We start from the raw sequence: 17,451 nt of genomic DNA on the forward strand, positions 1-17,451 counted from the left end.
TAGAGTAGGGGCTTAATAAATGTTATTAGACTGAAAAGCTTCTTCCAGCTCCATGACTGAAAAATTTAATAATTTCCATAGTGGAAAATTTGGGGAATATGTAGATTTAAAGTAAAAAAAATTTCTGGGGGCTAATATAATTCCACTAGGACTAATTTCATATAAATACTACAGCCATATCAACAGAACATTATTAAAGATATAATTTCCTTATTTCCAAAGAAATTAGTTTCCTGGAATACACAACTTAGCAAAAAGCAACCTGATTTTTTTGCATTAAAAATATTATATATATCAATGTTACTTTAAATAATATATATTTATTGCTCATCTACCATATGTAAGCCATTGTATCTCATAAAGTCTGATAATAATAAAAACACTTACCAGTAACAGCTTTCTCATAGTTTTTCCCTAGGTTTATTAAGTTCCGTAGCCCAGGATTGAACTGCTCCACTACATTCTGAAAAACAAAGAAATAAAAATCAGTTAAAAAGTAAACTAAGTACATTGATAGATTTTTCACATGAACTGACTGAATGTTACACAAGATCTAGACTATGTAATATACAAGTGTAACCACTATCAATTAGAAAGTAAAGGGTTTTGGTCTAAAAATAATTAATAGCGTTTACTTCCTCATTTGGTTGAATAAGGGCATTTGTCATGTTGACTGTAGCACTGGCACAGTTACAGGTGCCTAAGGGCTGAGTATGACCTACTACTATAAATGGTGTATGTTGCTGATATTCAAGTCGTTAATGTGAAGGTGCAACTCATATTGAAAACCAGTCTCCAAGGTTAAGGATCCCTCTTGGTGTTTAAACAAGTCAGGGACTATTAGTTCTAGCTTTTCTTTGAGGTTTTTGCAAGGCAAATGGGGTTAAGTGGCTTGCCCAAGGTCACACAGCTAGGTGTCTGAGGTCAGATTTGAACTCAGGTACTCCTGACTCCAGGGCAGGTGCTCTATCCACTGTGCCACCTAGCCACCTCTATAGTTCTAGTTTTTTAAAAGAAGAGCAATCACTAGCTAACTTGTTTGATTGTGTTTAATTCCACTATCATAGAAACTGCTAAAACTTTTGGCTTTTATTAGAGTAGAAAAGCTCAATAAATAACTACAACAACAAAAACTCTATGTACTATCATGATACAGTATCATTTTTTTCCCCGATTGTCAAAGGTAATATATTGCCTAGCCTGTTGTATCCCAGCCATTACAGTGGTTATAATCATAATTTCAAAAGTGTCCACATATACAACACAAATGGAAGTAGTAATAATAAGACAAGTAGAGCATTGATGTTATCTCAAATATAACCCTAAAATGACAATGAGTCATAAGTATAGAAAATATGAAGTTTAAGTGACATTATTGTTTAATATTCTAATTTCCTGATTAAACAAACATTTAATACTTTGTAACAATTTTTCCATAGAATTTGCCTAGTTATGTAAATTTTGGTGACTTTGCCTCTAATTTATGTATTATTATCATATGTGTGTACACAAAATAATCAATTTCTGCCACAGAAAGGTGGAAAATATGTATATGTATATATATTATTCATTCAAACAATCCAAATTAGGTCATTTTAATTACTGTTTATTCTCTAATTTAGATGTGTTTCATCTAACAGGCAAAAAATGTAGGAAAGGGAGATGAGTGAGAAAAAACAGTAAACACTCATAGATCTAGATCTTTTATATATTTCCTATTCAGGATAAGATATACCCAGCAGTAGAAGTCTGAATAAGAAAAATATTTTTTTTTGAACTTTATTTGAACCAAAAAAAAAATTGAATTTCGAATACAATATATATTCACATCTGTTACTTTGAATAAGATATATATTTACATATATTACTTTAAAATAATTTATCAATATTCTTATAAGTAACTCAAATTTCCTCAGAGGTAGTATTTAATCCTTTAATATTCTTAATCACATGGCTAGTAAGTGACAACTGTCTGGGATGAGATTTGAACTCAGGTTCTCCTGATTCCAGGAATGGTGCTTTATCCACTGCACCATCTAACTGCCTTGTATATCACTTTACCCTGATTGCTTTACATTTGTCCTGATCCAGATCTGTGACCTAGATGGCTCTAGAGGAGAAAATAGGACTAGTGACTTAACCCAGGACCCCCTCACTCAAATCTAATTTCATGTTGCATGTCATAGTCTTTGAGAATGAAGGACAAATATCAACCAATTCTTATTAGGTACCCAGGTGACTCAGTGGATAAGGGGCTGGACCTGGAGATGGGTAGACCTGAGTTCAAATCCAGCTCCAGATCCTGGGTAAGCCATTTTAACCTGTTTGTTTAGGAAATGGCAAACTACTCTAGTATCTTTGCCAAGAAATCCCCATAGATAGTACAGTCCATAGGGTCACAAAGAGTTAGACAAAACTGAACAACAACTACAGAATTCTTCCTAGATAAATGGGTGGAACAAGGATTTTCCTCAGTTTTTGTAGTTATGGAAATTGAGGTTCAGTTTAAGAAACATTAAAAAAACCATATAATTGGAAACAGAAGCTCATTGAGACAGAGGACCATGTCTTAATAGAGCTTTACCTAGGAGTGGTAGAACAAGGGGGTGGGTACTGCTTGAGCCTGACAATTTGAAGCTGCAATGGGTTATGACAATAGAGTAGCTGCGAAGGTCAATACCAATATGGTAAAACCCCAGGAATAGAAGGGGTACCAGATTGCCTAAAATGGGGAAAACTAGTCAGTGTCAGAAAACAAAGCAGGGCCGGTTTAAGTTCCTATGCCAATTAATAGAAGAATTAGCCAGCGAGTGGTCCTGGGAAAGATAGATTTTGTTTCAAAAAGAAAAGCAGTACCACCACTATCATCAAGCTATGGGTCTCTCCTAGTGCATAGCTTAGTATTCTGCATAGTGCTTCTTATATTACAGTAGTCCAATTTGTATTTTTTTCATTATACGATGCAGTCCGGTAGCTCTTCAAATGACTTTTAAGTAAGGGACAGATTGTTACTTGAAGCTTTTATAGTCTTGGGAAAATGGTACTTTGAGGCAGATTGACGCAATGAAAAAAAGCATTGCCTAGATTGGAAACCAGAAGATCTGGACTCTGATGTTACTGCTAAAGCATGATGTGATCCTTTTTTTTTTTTTTAGGATTTTGCAAGGCAAATGGGGTTAAGTGGCTTGCCCAAGACCACACAGCTAGGTAATTATTAAGTGTCTGAAACAGCATTTGAACCCAGGTACTCCTGACTCCAGGGCCAGTGCTTTATCCACTGCAGCACCTAGCTGCCCCTGTATGATGTGATCTTGGGCAAAACAATTCATTTTAAAATGACTCAATATTAAGATTTTTCCAGTTATGTGAAATTTTAAGCTCAAGTTAAACTATTAAAAACTTTTTCAAGCAAACAACTCAACTCAGATCAGATGATTTTTCCCCCAATAAAATTAGTCTAAATATAACTTTTCAGAGTAGTTATATGATGGGCTTGAAAACATTTCAGAAGGGTCTGAAAGTATAGTGCACACACTGAGTTTTCATTATTTAAGGTCTAGTTATAAAATCAAATGCAAAAAGAAAACCAGTAATCCTGGCTTCTTTGAGAGTGGAAAATCCATTTCTCTAGCTACTCTTGGCTATTAATCCAATTATTTTGGCTGTAGCACATGTAGTTTGAAACTCAGCAACTAAGCAAATAAGTGTCACTACCTTCATCTTGAAACTCATAACTCTATAGTTTTAATACACTTGTGATTTGAATATATCCCTAGATTAGAAGGGAAATAAATACAAGGAAAACAGTATTAAGAGCAGAGCAAGAGCTCCTATTTCAGTGTTCAGGACCTAGGTAGTATCAACAATAGTGATTTACAAGGTTTAAATAGCTGAAATTTTACAGTTCTGATCTAGGTTAGTCACAGAGAACAAAACTAATTTCAAGAAAGGAATTTTGCTCAAAGATTAAAGAAATCATAAGATATTGGATAAATTTAAGTGGGATTATTATTATTTTAAAATAGAAGAAAATGCTATATATACTACTATCCATTGCTTGGTGAGGAATTCCATTTTCTGTGCCAGTTTAAACCAGAATAGGTTACACACCCTCTTAGAAAGGAACATGGGCATGGTGTAACCATGGTTACAAAACAACAAATTTGAGTGCTGGTTGACGGTGAGGAAAAGCAGGACATTCATATACCCTACCTGGAACTTCTGTCTCTCTTCAAAGGATGTCTCAAAAAATTGAGGACTTTTTCAAAAAGGGATGATGGTGGAGAAATTGTTTCATTGGCTGAAAAATTTCACCTTATAGTTTAAATACCAGATTATCCACATCATACTTGATTCACTCCAAAGTAAAATACTAGAGAATTAGAAGACATTATTTTATTATTATTATTTTCAAAATAAATGTTGGCAGATGAAGACTATTAGGAGTGGTTTTTCTACTAGGTTTTTAGGCTGGCCAGATTTGATCTGTATGCAACAATAAATTTTATGCTATTCTTTGTAGAACTTAAGGTTTCTTAAGATTTTATTTATTTTGAGTTTTACAATTTTCCCCCAATCTTACTTCCCTCCCCCACCCCCCCACAGAAGGCAGTTTGCCAGTCTTTACACTGTTTCCATGGGTTACAGAATTTAAGGTTTCTTAAAGCAGAATAAATGAAGCCTTTGGTTCTTCTTATCTTTAATTCTCTCTTTTTTTAAAACAAAGGCTTTTTGAAGCAAAAGTTATTACAACATGAAATTACTGAAATGTAAAATATATATTTTACCACTTGAAATTATGCTATAGAGTGGTAAGACTAACATATATAAAAGCCCTTGCCAAGTACTAGAAGACTAGTTTTTTCCCCTTTAAAAAAGGTGGGGGGTAGGAGAGACATAAGTAAAATTGTCCTTGAAAGTTAAGTGGTCTAGGGGACTAGGACTAAGGCTGTACCCATTGATGTAGCTTCTGGTAATTGAAGTACAAAAGTTACCCCAAGAAGTCTGGAGCTCCTTTTTTTTTTTCTGCTTTACCAATGTGCCAGCATGACCAATAAAGGAAGGGAAGTTATGGACAATTCTGTAGCCTTGCTAAATATGCTCTCTATACTATAGTTAAATAAACTTTCCTTGTAAACTGCTGGGTGGTCAATGAATATATTGTTGTGCCATTATTAGCCTTCTTTGACTCATCATGAACGCATTTGAATTCCTGGCAGAGATACAGGTGTGGTTTGCCATTTTTTTCCTTCAGCTCATTTTACAGATGAAGAAACTAAGGCAAACAGGGTTAAATGACTTGTCCAGGGTCACACAGGTAGTTTCTGATTTGAGACATTTGAACTCATGTTTTCTGACTCAGACCTGCTACTCTATCCACTGTACCACCAAGTTGCCCCCTATGACTATGTTGCTTCATTTCAATCCAGAACATGAACCTTCAGACTAGCCTCTATCAATCTTGACCTAAATTTTCAAACATGAGCTCTCTTTCCTAACACTAACTCTCTATGACTAACATTTTACTTGATCTGTCAGTATTTTCCCATATGTGATAAATAATAAATAAATAAAGCTATTAAAGTTTTTTGGAATAATTGCCATGAATTTTAACTTTTGAATTTCATTTGTGACCCGTTGGCTTCAACTTTTTGATTAGTTTGTAGCTCTAATTTGTTGTTCCTTTACAGCTGAGGTAATCTCCTTTAGTTATTTTATCTTAAGGCTAATTTCAGAAAAAAGAATCTGAGAGAAGCAGCTTTCCTTTCATTCTTTTGTTCATTTGTAATCATTTATGAAGCACTAATTCCTGCCCTCAAGAAGCTTAATAGTGAGAAATAATACATATTTATGTAAGAAAATATATATATAAAAGTAATTTTTTTAGGATGGAGCAGCTAAGTGGTATGGATTTTGTATACTCTTTTTCAACATCTCCAAAGGTATCCCTACACATGGACATCACCAGATGGTCAGTAATGAAATCAGATTCATTATATACTTTGTAGCCAAAGGTGGAGAAAGTTCTATTCAGTCAGTTAAAGCAAGACTTGAAGCTTGCTATGGTCCAGATCATAAGTTTCTTATCACAAAATTTAGACTTGAGTTAAAGAAAGTAAGGGAAACCATCAGTCTACATAGAGATGATCTAAACAGTATCCTATATAAATATTAAATAGAAGTGACAAATAGATTTAAGGGATTAGATCTGGAGGACAGAACATCTGAAAAACTATGGACAGAGGTTGGAAATACTAGAGAGGAAACAAAAAAAAACCCAAAGAAAAAGAATTTTTTTTCAGAAAACTTTTTGAATTTTTACAAATAGCTGAGAAAAAGGGGCAACTAGGTAGTGCAGTGGTTAGAGCACCTGTCCTGGAGCCAGGAGGACCTGAGTTCAAATTCAGCCTCAGACACTTAATAATTGTCTAGCTGTGTGACCTTGGGCAAGTCACTTAACCCCATTGTCTTAAATAAATAAAACAAATAGTGAGAAAAGAAGGAAAACAAAAGGGAATGGAGACAGGGAAAGATTACCCAACAGAATGCAGAATTCCAGAGAATAGTAAGGAAAGATAAGAAGGTTTTCTTAAATGAGCAATGCAAAGAAATAGAAGACAATAATAGAATGGGAAAGCAAAAGATATTTTCAAGAAAAATTCAAGATATCAAAGAAAGGTTTCAGGCAAAATGGGCATGATAAAAGAAAAAAATGATAGGGACATAGAAGCAGAAGAGAATAAGAAGTGGTTGCAAGAATGTGTAAAAAAATAGTACAAAATCTTTAACATTACTGACAACCATGATGGTATGGTTACTGATCTAGAGCCAGACATCCTAGAGAATGAAGGGAAGTGGGACTTGGAAGCACTGTTAACAATAAGGTTAGTGGAGATGATGGAATTTGATCTAAGCTATTTAAAATCCTACAAGATGATACTGTTAAAATGCCAGTAAATTTGGAAAACTCAACAGAGGCCACTGGAGTAGAAAAGATCAGTCTACATCCCAATCATAAAGAAGGGCAATGCCAAGTAATGTTCAAATTACTGAACATCTGCAATCATTTCACATGCCAGTAAAGTTGTGTTTAAAATTCTTCAAACTAGATTTCAGCAACATGTGAACCAAGAATTAACAGAAGACCATGCTTATTTTCAAAAGGGCAGATGTACTAGAGATGAAATTATCAACTTTCGCTGAATTATGGAGAAAGCAAGGGAGTTCTACAAAAACATCTATTCCTGCTTCATTGACTACACAAAAACCTTTGACTGTGTAGGTCACAATAAAATGTGTCAAATCTTCAAGGAGATGGGAGTATCAGATTATCTCACTTGTCTCTTGAGGAAGCCATATGAGAGTCAAGAAGCAACAGTTAGAAACAAACATGGAAGAAGTCATTGGTTTAAGAATGGGAAGAGTATAACAATACAAATTTATTGTCACCTTATTTATCTAACTTCTATGCAGAGTGCATCATGTGATTTAACAGACTGAATTAATTAAAAGTCATAATTAAGAAATATCAACGATCTCAGATACACAGATGATATCACTCTGATGTCAGAAAGTCAAGAAGAATTATGAAGCCTCTTGGTGAGAGTAAAAGAAGAGAGTGTAAAAGCTGTTTTGAAGTTAACATCAAAAAAATTAAGTTCTTGGCAACTGGTCCCAGCTCTTCTTGGCAAATAGAGGGAGAAGAAATGGAAGCAGTGTCAGATTTTGCAGCAAAGATCCCTATAGTCAAACTTATGGTTTGTCTATATATATCTATGAGAGTTGGACTATGAGGAATGCAGAATTCTACATAACTGATGCTTTTGAATTGTGGTGCTAGAGAAGACTTTTGAGAAATCCTTGGACAACACAGAAATCAAATCAGTCAATCCTTAAAGAAATTAATTCAGTCTGTTCACTAGAAGGAGAAATACTAAAACTTAAATACTTTGCTTCATACTTTTGCTTCAGATGGGACCCATTGGAAAAAGACCCCAAAGTTAGGAAAGATTGAGGCAAAAGGAGAGGCAGAAGATAGCCGGTATCTGGATTTGGGATCAGAAGATAAAAGTTTGAATCTTAGCTCTACATTTACTTACCTATGTTATCTTGGTCTCACTTGCCTCATTTGCAAAATGAAGTCCAGGGACCATGTGACCTCTAAAGTCCCTATGTGAGTTCCTTGATGGGTTGTCTTTTGCTTCTTTTTGTATTCCCAATGTCTAGCACATAGTAGGCACTCTAATTGCTATGTAAACATGGCAATAAATGTTTATAAACTGACTTATGTGACTGGTGCAAGTTCTTTCACTTCTAAGACTATTTTTATTACTATTTTTTAATATTATAAAATAATTTTTTGGTAGTTTTATAGGAATGGCACTGAATAAGTACTTTAATTTGGTTAGAATTGTTATATGTATTATATTAGCTCAGTCTAACCATGAGCAATTGACATTTTTCCAATTGTTTAGATTTGACTTTATTTGTTTGAAAAAGTATTTTGTAATTGTGTTTATATAGTTTCTGGGTTTTTGTCTTGGGAGATAGATTCCCAAGTATTTTATGTGATCTACAGTTACTTTAAATGAAATTTCTCCTTCTAACTCTTGCTCTTGGTCATATATAGAAATGCTGATGATTTATGTGGGTTTATTTTATATCCTGTTACTTTACTAAAGTTGTTAATTGTTTCAAGTAGTTTTTTTAGTTGGTTTTTCTAGTGCCTAAGTCACATCATCTGAAAAGAGTGAAAGTTTATTTTCTAAGACTATTAGGATGCAGAAGAGTCATTGTAACTACCAGGAGGGGGGAATATCCACCCTGGGAATTCTCTATGCCAATGACATGCCAAAACAAATCTATTTTAAAATATATATATTAAGAATACTAGATATTTTAAAGGGTATTCTTTAGTCAGCTAGCAATATGGCTATTTTCATAAACAAATTTTGCTCCCATCTTTTTACAAGTCAAATGTTTAAGTTCCTACTCTATTATACTAGATGGTGCTGTATTGCTGGGTCAAAGTGTATGTGTAGTTTTCTAGCCCTTTGGGCAAAGTTCCAAATTATTCTCCAGAATGGTTAGATTGGCTCACAGTTGCACCAACAGTACATTAATGTATGCATTTTCCCACAGCACATTTAGCATTTGTCAATTTTTCTGTCATCTTAGCCAATCTGATGACTATGAAGTGATATTTCAGGGTTGTTTTAATCTGCATTTCTCAAATTATTAATGATTTAGTGCATTTTTTTCTCATGATTATTCACAGCTTTGATTTCTTCCTCTGAAAACTATATCTACTGACCATTTATAAATTGGGAATGGCCACTATTTTTGCAAATCTGGTTCTGTTCTCTACATTTTTGAAAAATGAAAACTTTTTCAAAGAAACTCATTGCAATTCCTCAATTTCTTACTTTTTTTCTTCTAATTTTGGCTGTACTGGTTGTTTGTGAAGAACCTTTTTAATTTTATCCAATCAAAATTACATAATATTTAAGAGAACTTAGAGATAATCTAGTTCAAACCCCTCATTTCACAGGGAAGCAAATGATCTCCCATTTTTCTGCTTCACTCTCAGCCCTAAAAAAGAATAGCTTATCAACTGTATCTTATGGGGTAAAGGAAGGTACTTTACAATCTCTTCCCCTGCCCCTCCCCCACACTTTAAGGAGAACATTTGCAAAGCAATTTGAAATTCTGCAAATAAAGTGAGTAAAATGTCCATACTCTTTGACTCAAGAGATTCTACTCCTAGGCATATGCCATAAGGAGATTGCTGATAAAAACAAAGATTCTATATACACCAAAATATTTATGGCATGTAATCATTTTTTTGGGGGGGCAGCAAAGTACTGGAACTAAAGTAGACATCCATCAATAACAGAATGGCTAAACTACAATCCTTTAATGTGTTTTAAGAAAAGATCATGATGAATACTAAGAAGGATATAAAGACTTGCATGAACTGACACAAAATAAAAGCAGCAAAGCCAGAAAAACAATGTACACAATGTAAATTGAAAGAATAATCGCAAAATAGTCAAAACTGAATTTAGCAAAATTATAAAGAGCAACCTTAAAGAAGAAACAGAAGATTATATCTTCTTTCTCTCTTTCCCTCTACTTTGCAGAGGTATATACCATCAGATTTTTTCAATTTGTTGACTGATTTTACTATATTATTTTTTATCTTCTTCCTCTCTTGGTTACAGGGATGGTTCTTTGGGAAGGATACAGGGGATAAATGTGGATGATGTGATCTCCCCAAACCCCCCCCATTAAAAATCCATTTTAACAAAGGTTAAGTGAAAAAAAATTGTCATGCCAGTTAAGGATAAAATATATATTTAAACATTTGGAATCATCAAGCAAAAATTAAATGACCATTTGTTATTTATGTTGTAGGTTAAATACTCATTTCTATACAAATTGGATTAGACAGTTTCTGAGGTCGCATGTAGACTTTGACCTAAAGGATACTCACAGTATTATTAGAATCACAGGACTTAAGAGCTGGAAGGGATCGCAGATCATTTATATTAATCTTTCTGTCTCTCTCACAGATAAGGAGACTGAAGTACAGAGAAGTGAATCAACTTGGTCAGGGTCAAAAAGGCAGTAAGATACAAGGCTGATCTAAAGTCAGATCACTTTGACCTCAAATACAGCATACTTTTTCACTTCACCTCTTTTCTTACTTGTTGATAACATTACTATGTTTATACTACTTTCCTTTAATAAGTAAATTTAGGAAAAGGGAAGTTCTTGTAAACATGTTTCTTCTGAAATGTGACCTCTGCAGCATGGAAAGGGAAGCATGAAAAATTAGAATAAGATGGAGAAGCTGGAAAAAATAATTTTATCTGAAGTTTTTTGAATATTAAAATTATGACATTCATTTAAATATGCAAATACTAAAATATATTCTGATACAAAATATGATTTTTCAATATCTACCAATCTGGACTATCATACTTTTGATATAGTTTTTACATTATACATTATTTTAATGATTTCATCTTTAGTGTACACTTACACCCTAGATTAATTCACTATGAGTGATTTTTCATCATTTTAAGTCAGGGAAGTGGGGTCAAGATTTATGCTTAATGTCTGTTATATGACTCTGCTTTATCAGTAGCACTTCAAAATAATGTATCTGGATCATCTAGAGATGGTTATCTTCAGGTCAATCAGCTATATTTGGCTGCTCTTTATCTTAGCTAACACATTCGAAAGCATTGCTGATACATTCTATGGCCCAGTGGGCCAATTAGGTAAGAAAATTGAGTGTGTGACAACAAGGCTACAGCCTCCAGCTTCATTAGATCATATAATAACTCTCCAACCTATAATCACTAGACTCAGCTTCTACCTAGTGAACCATAACAGGATTTCAGAAAGAGAAATATCAGGTCTCCCTAAAGATTATGGATTGCCAGACCTGTTTTTTTCCATGAGGTCACTTTCTTAGATCCTGTCTTGTGTATTATTAGATTAGACAGCTCTCCTTCCCATAAAAATATTCCAAATATGGATACCTTTTATTTCCTGGGCCGTAAGGAAACATGAGGAACATATTTACAGAAATAAAAAACAAAAGCAAAATGGCACCTACTGGAAACTTAAATCAACCAGAGAAATTAATGATATGTTTCCTTTCTGAATTTCTGGAAAATTCAAGAAAGCATTTATAATCACCACTTTGGTGATTTTTCTTTTCCTGTATTAATTAGAACTCAACTAAATTGTGTGTTTCAGGATATGTAAACAGGCAATTTATAAAGCAGGAAATCCAAAAGCTATACTGCCCAGATTGAAACTGTTTTAACAATAACTTCATTTTTTTTTTAGGTTTTTGCAAGGCAAATGGAGTTAAGTGGCTTGCCCAAGGCCACACAGCTAGGTAATTATTAAGTGTCTGAGACTGGATTTGAACCCAGGTACTCCTGACTCCAAGGCCGGTGCTTTATCCACTACACCACCTAGCTGCCCCAATAACTTCATTTCAATGCAAAAATATAGGGCTATTTCTTAGGAAGTTTTCATTAAAAATCCTCAGCTGCAAACAAGAGTGGCGTTTTCTTTTTTTTATCCTGAACATTCTCTTCAACTCTTCCTCCTTTCTTCTTTTTCTATCACATATGGGGGTTTCTGATTGGTAAGAAATTATTTCAGTAAAAACTTCTCCCTTCAGTGGCGAAGAAATATTGGAGAGAAATAATGTGAAGGGAAATAATCTCAGACATGACCGCCAAGTTTGTTCGTTTATTTTGTTGAAGTATACTTCTTTGGTATAACTGAGGATTCTATTGCTGGATAGTGGAAGTGGGGATGAGGGCTGTGAAGGTACATTGCTGTAACAAAAAGCATCAGTAAATCTAGTGATTTCTAACTTATGAACTCTATTGCCTTGACATCTCTTAATAGCATGCCACTGGAAGATGTCTGTGCAATGTTAAAGAGGAAATGTTCCCTATATTCTGAACAAATGCTTCTGTGCTCGGTTGAGACCTAAGGTCTCTTTCCCACTAGTGTGTCATCTGGTTGGTTCAAGATTAGTCAATATTTATTAAGCTTCTACCATGTGCTAGAGACACAAATATGAAAATAAATAGTCTTTGCCCCACCAAAGAGCAACAATGGGGAAGACACTGTGTAAAAGAAAACTGAAAAGTTTGGTGGACTTCAAGAACCAGTAGAAAAGTCAGAGAAGCCCCAAAGTAGTGCTGCCAGATGAGAAATGAGAAATAATCTGGGTTTGGTATATTCCTTGAAAATATAGATTGTCTTACAAAAAATTGGTAAGACATACCTCTCAGGGAGATTGTGTCAGGGAGAGCCAGGCTTCTTAGATCTTACTCATGCCAATGGGCTCTCCAATCTAGTGACAAAGGCCTCCCTGCTGTCTTTTGCACAAGACTATGCAGCTCTAGTCCCTGGTCTCAAGTAGTTCATATTTCAACATAGAAGACATCATCTAATCAACTATGCATGATCAATATACACAGGATAAATTGGAGAGTGTCTTGGAGAGATTAAGAAAGGTTGAGAAAGCTTTCTTGTAGAGCTAAGAATTTAGCTAAGGCTTGTAGGAAGCCAGCAAAATAGGGGAAAAAAAAGTGAAGGAGAGACTTCCAAGCATGGGAAACAGAAGCTAGTTTGTGCTGTTTTATCATTTCACAGTAAAACAACTCTCGGTATGTTTCAAGGGTAAACGGCTTTTTTAAAAAATTAGAATAATTTAGTACCAAAGTTTCAAATTCCCTACTTTTTTTCTGTCAAAATTACAGAAAAGTTCTGATGATTGGAATATGTAGTTGAATCAAACAGAATACATGCAAGATCTTATTTATCAAAAGTAAAAGGAAGAATTCTTGACCACTAACCATTCACAATAACTATTTCTTTTTTCTTTTTTTAGGTTTTTGCAAGGCAATGAGGTTAAATGGCTTCCTCAAGGCCACACAGCTAGGTAATTATTAAGTGTCTGAGGCTGGATTTGAACTCAGGTACTCCTGACTCCAGGGCCAGTACACTATCCACTGTGCCACCTAGCTGCCCCAGGATAACTATTTCTTACCCAATATGAAGATTTATGGGCAACTAGGTAGTGCAGTGGATAGAGCACTGGGCTTGGAATCAGAAAAACTTATCTTCTTGGATTCAAATCTGGCCTGAGATACTTATTAACTGTGTGACCCTGGGCAAGTTAACTTAATGTTATTTCCTCATCTACAAAATAAGCTGGAGAAGAAAATGGAAAATAATTCCGGTGTCTTTGTCAAGAAAACCCCAAAGGGGTTCAGGGTTCAGACCAGGCTGAACAATAATAATGAAGATAAATAATGGAAGTGTTATTTGTTATCAAAGAATTGAGTTAATTCAATTCAATGGAATAATTAATTAATAATAATTAATGTCTTAATTCTAGAATATTAAATACTTACATAGACCAGGCACTGTACTAAACTGTGGATATAAAGAAAGGCCTGAAACCAAATAACCTAGCCCCCTCCTACTTTTCCAGGCTTCTTAGATCTTACTCATGCCAATGTGCTCTCCAATCTAGTGACAATGGCCTCCCTGCTGTCCTTTGCACAAGATTATGCATCTCCAGTCCTTGCTCTCAAGTAGTTCACATCCTACATAGCAGACATCATGTAATCAACTATGTACAATCAATATATACAGGATAAATTGGAAGTGTCTTAGAGAGATTAAGCAAGGTTGAGAATGATTTCTTGTAGAGCTAAGAATTTAGCTAAGGCTTACAGAAAGCCAACAAAACAGGAGAAAAACATGAAGGAAAATGGAAGCTCAGGAAAATACCCAGAATGGGGAGGTGATGGATTGTATTTGAGGAACAACAAGACAAGTGTTACTGGAATAAGAGGGTGAAGAGTAAGATATAAGAAGACTTGAAAATAGGAAGCAGGCAGATTACGAGAGGTTTTGAATACCATTTGAAGACTTCATATTTGATCCAGACTATAGGTGCAGAATGAAGCAACTTTTGTCAGACAGTTGACGTGCCAATTTATTTTTGCTTAATTGTACTTCTTTGTTATAAAGGAAGGTTCCATGGTATGGGGAGGAAGGAAGGAAGGAGGAAAGGGATTATAGGGAAGTGACACTGATGGAAAAAAAGCATCAATAAAACATTAAAAATAAAGTAACTGAATCAAAGAAATTGCAAGGGCAATTGAAAAGATTCAGTTTCACTACTGAGTTGCAAAAATGTGATTCTATTTTAAATACTAGAAAAAGGTTTTACACTTGGTTATAGGCTAAGATCATTAAAATTTTTTACCTACAGTTTAAAGGCAGAAAATTACACTGGTTCAAGGTCCATGGGGTGCTATAGTTATGGGTCAATGCCAAAAAAGCTTTCAAGTGGTGGAAAGTGGGCATTTTTTACTCTTGGCAGTTTCCAAGTTTTAGATTTTATAAGGATGTCAGATCTTCACTAGTTCCTTACTTAGGCAATGATTTGGGGGTATTGTTTCTTTTAGACTTTGGACTTCAATTGAGGAGGGCTATCTATAATTGACAAATATTCTTCACTCAATTCCCCATATTAAAAAAAGAAAAACTTTAAAAAAACCCTGTAATTATTTTTTTCTTTTAATCTATTTAAGTTTCTGCTTCTATAGCCTTAACTAAAATTCTCAAACAAAAGGCACTAAGTTAAATATAATAACCATAATACAAATTAGGATATATAAATGAATTGGCGAAGCAAAAAAAAAAGTTACGAGACCAGATCTCTCTAGCTTTGAATGGAAGAGGAAGATTAGAGAAGGCTTCATTAAAGAAGCAGTAACTGAAGCGAGCCTTAAAGAATAAACAATATTTCAACAGAGAATGGTGGTAGTCGTAGTGGTGGTGGGAAATATAGTAATAGAAATTCTAGGCAAATGAAATGGTATGAATGCAGATGCAAAATAGAGTGGGAGGAATTTGGGCAATCATGAAGAGTCACTGTAGTCCTTGGAGTAAAACAGTGCATATTTAAAGGGGTATAATTTAAGATGAGGCTGGAAAGGTATGTTGGAGTCTGGCATATCAGGCAAAGGATTCCATACTGCATTTAAGATCTGACAGAGAGTCTATGAGACGTTTTTAGCAGAAGAATGATAACTGGACCTGTGCATTAAGAATATCATCTATGTTTTGCAAGACTAGACATTTATAACCCATATCAAATTACTTGCTTCCTAAATGAGAGAGTAGAGCAGGAGGAAGGAAGAGAATTTGGAATTTAAAATTTTTTAAATGAATGTTAAAAATTGTTTTTACATGTAACCAGGGAGAAATAAAATACTAAATAAATAAATTTTTTAAAAAAGAATACTCTAGCATAGTTGTACAGGAAATAATGGAATCTAAAGAACTTGAGAAGTTGCAAAGTTTGTGAACTGGCTGAATATAGATGGTGAGAGAAAGAGTGAGGAATCTAAGAGGATTCCAAGTTTTTGAGCTTGGATGACTTAAATGAGAGGCAACGTGACTGTATAGAGAGAACTTGGCTTTGGGTTTGGAAGACCTGGGTTAAAGTTCTGCTTCTGATACACAACACACACACACACACCATATAAATTCCCAAGCAGGTGCTGATCTGCAATACTAGAGAAAATTTGCTCACCAGTAAAACCCCCATCCTCTTCCCCAAACAAAAGCAAAAAAGTATTAAACAAGACAAAAAAAGAACTGATCTAAAATAACTAATTTTTAAGTCTTCCAGAAGCACCTCTGATCTAATATCATTCAGATTTGAAAGTGACTAAAGTCAACTATCTTTTTAAAAATGTATTCTATTCCTTATGTCCTTTTTAGTGTCATATTCTTTACTCTTAGCAATACACATGAAATTATATTGGTGAATTTATCTATCACCTTAAGAAGTCTTGAACTTGGTGCGTAGCATTAATGCAGTATAATGACCAAGTGTATAGTGAATAAAAGAATGTTAAAAAAATGACAGCAAGAGTGATAGCCTGTTCAAAAAAAAAAATAGAAACCAACCCAGAAAATTTGGCTAAAAACTCACTAATTAAAGTTAACCAGTATGAAGTACAGTTTACAAAGTACTGTGCTTAGTATTAGGGGAGACAAAGTTTAGATAAGACATGGCCCATAAGCTTATAGAATAAAATTCTAAAAATTATTTTATTACTCAGACCTCACATATCACTTTGTTTTTGCTATTCCCTAACTAATCTACTTTGACTGGGGCGGGGGGGGGGGGGGGGGGGGGGGGGGGGGGAGAGACTAGGGGAGGAGTTGGGAATGGTGGGAGGAATCTGGGAAAACTTCATAGAAGAAGTAGTAGTTGAGTTGGGCCTCAAAAAATAGATAGGAATGTAACAGATAAAAAGGGAAAGGAAGACCTTTTAGACAGAGATGGATCAGCCTGAGGAAAAGTATAGAGATAAAGCTGTTCAGGAGCAGAGAATTGTCTAATTTGACTGAAGCATATAATATGGAAGGCTAAGGAATAGCTCATTTTTATTTAGCAGTTAAAAGTATTTTTCTTATATCATTGTGAAGATTAAATGAGATAATATTTATAAAAGTACTTAGCAAAGTGGCTGGTATAGAGTAGGCATTTAACAAATGCTTGAACTGGTACCTTAGAGTGATTGTCTAGTGACCAGGAGGTCTTCATTTGGGGTACATTAACTTAAAAAAAATTGATAATTGCATTTTGATATAGTTTTCTTTGTAAAGGATTACAATGTATTACTATGTATTTTGTATTTTAGACATTTAAAAACATTCTTCTGATCAGGAGCTTATAGAATTCCCTAAATTGGGGCCCACAAAACAAAAAAGATTAAGAACTCTTGTAGTTTATAATTTGTTCGCTTTGAAGATGAGCAAACTGAGGATCAGAGTTAAAGTAACACATATCCAGTCCTTTGCCAGTCTTAAAGC

The 17,451-nt window shown here is 34.4% G+C and overlaps 1 protein-coding gene across 2 annotated transcripts in view; it reads right to left on the reverse strand.

The window, feature by feature from the left end:
• Window positions 1-17,451, reverse strand: part of BAIAP2L1 (BAR/IMD domain containing adaptor protein 2 like 1) — a 131,724-nt gene that overhangs the window by 100,940 nt on the left and 13,333 nt on the right. For both annotated transcript variants that reach the window (XM_074207113.1, XM_074207114.1), the window contains exon 2: window positions 388-463. In XM_074207113.1, the coding sequence (XP_074063214.1) occupies window positions 388-463 (76 nt within the window). The remainder of the gene's footprint in view (window positions 1-387; window positions 464-17,451) is intronic.

This window comes from Macrotis lagotis, chromosome X, assembly GCF_037893015.1.
Source record: "Macrotis lagotis isolate mMagLag1 chromosome X, bilby.v1.9.chrom.fasta, whole genome shotgun sequence".
Taxonomy (NCBI): Eukaryota; Metazoa; Chordata; class Mammalia; order Peramelemorphia; family Peramelidae; genus Macrotis; species Macrotis lagotis.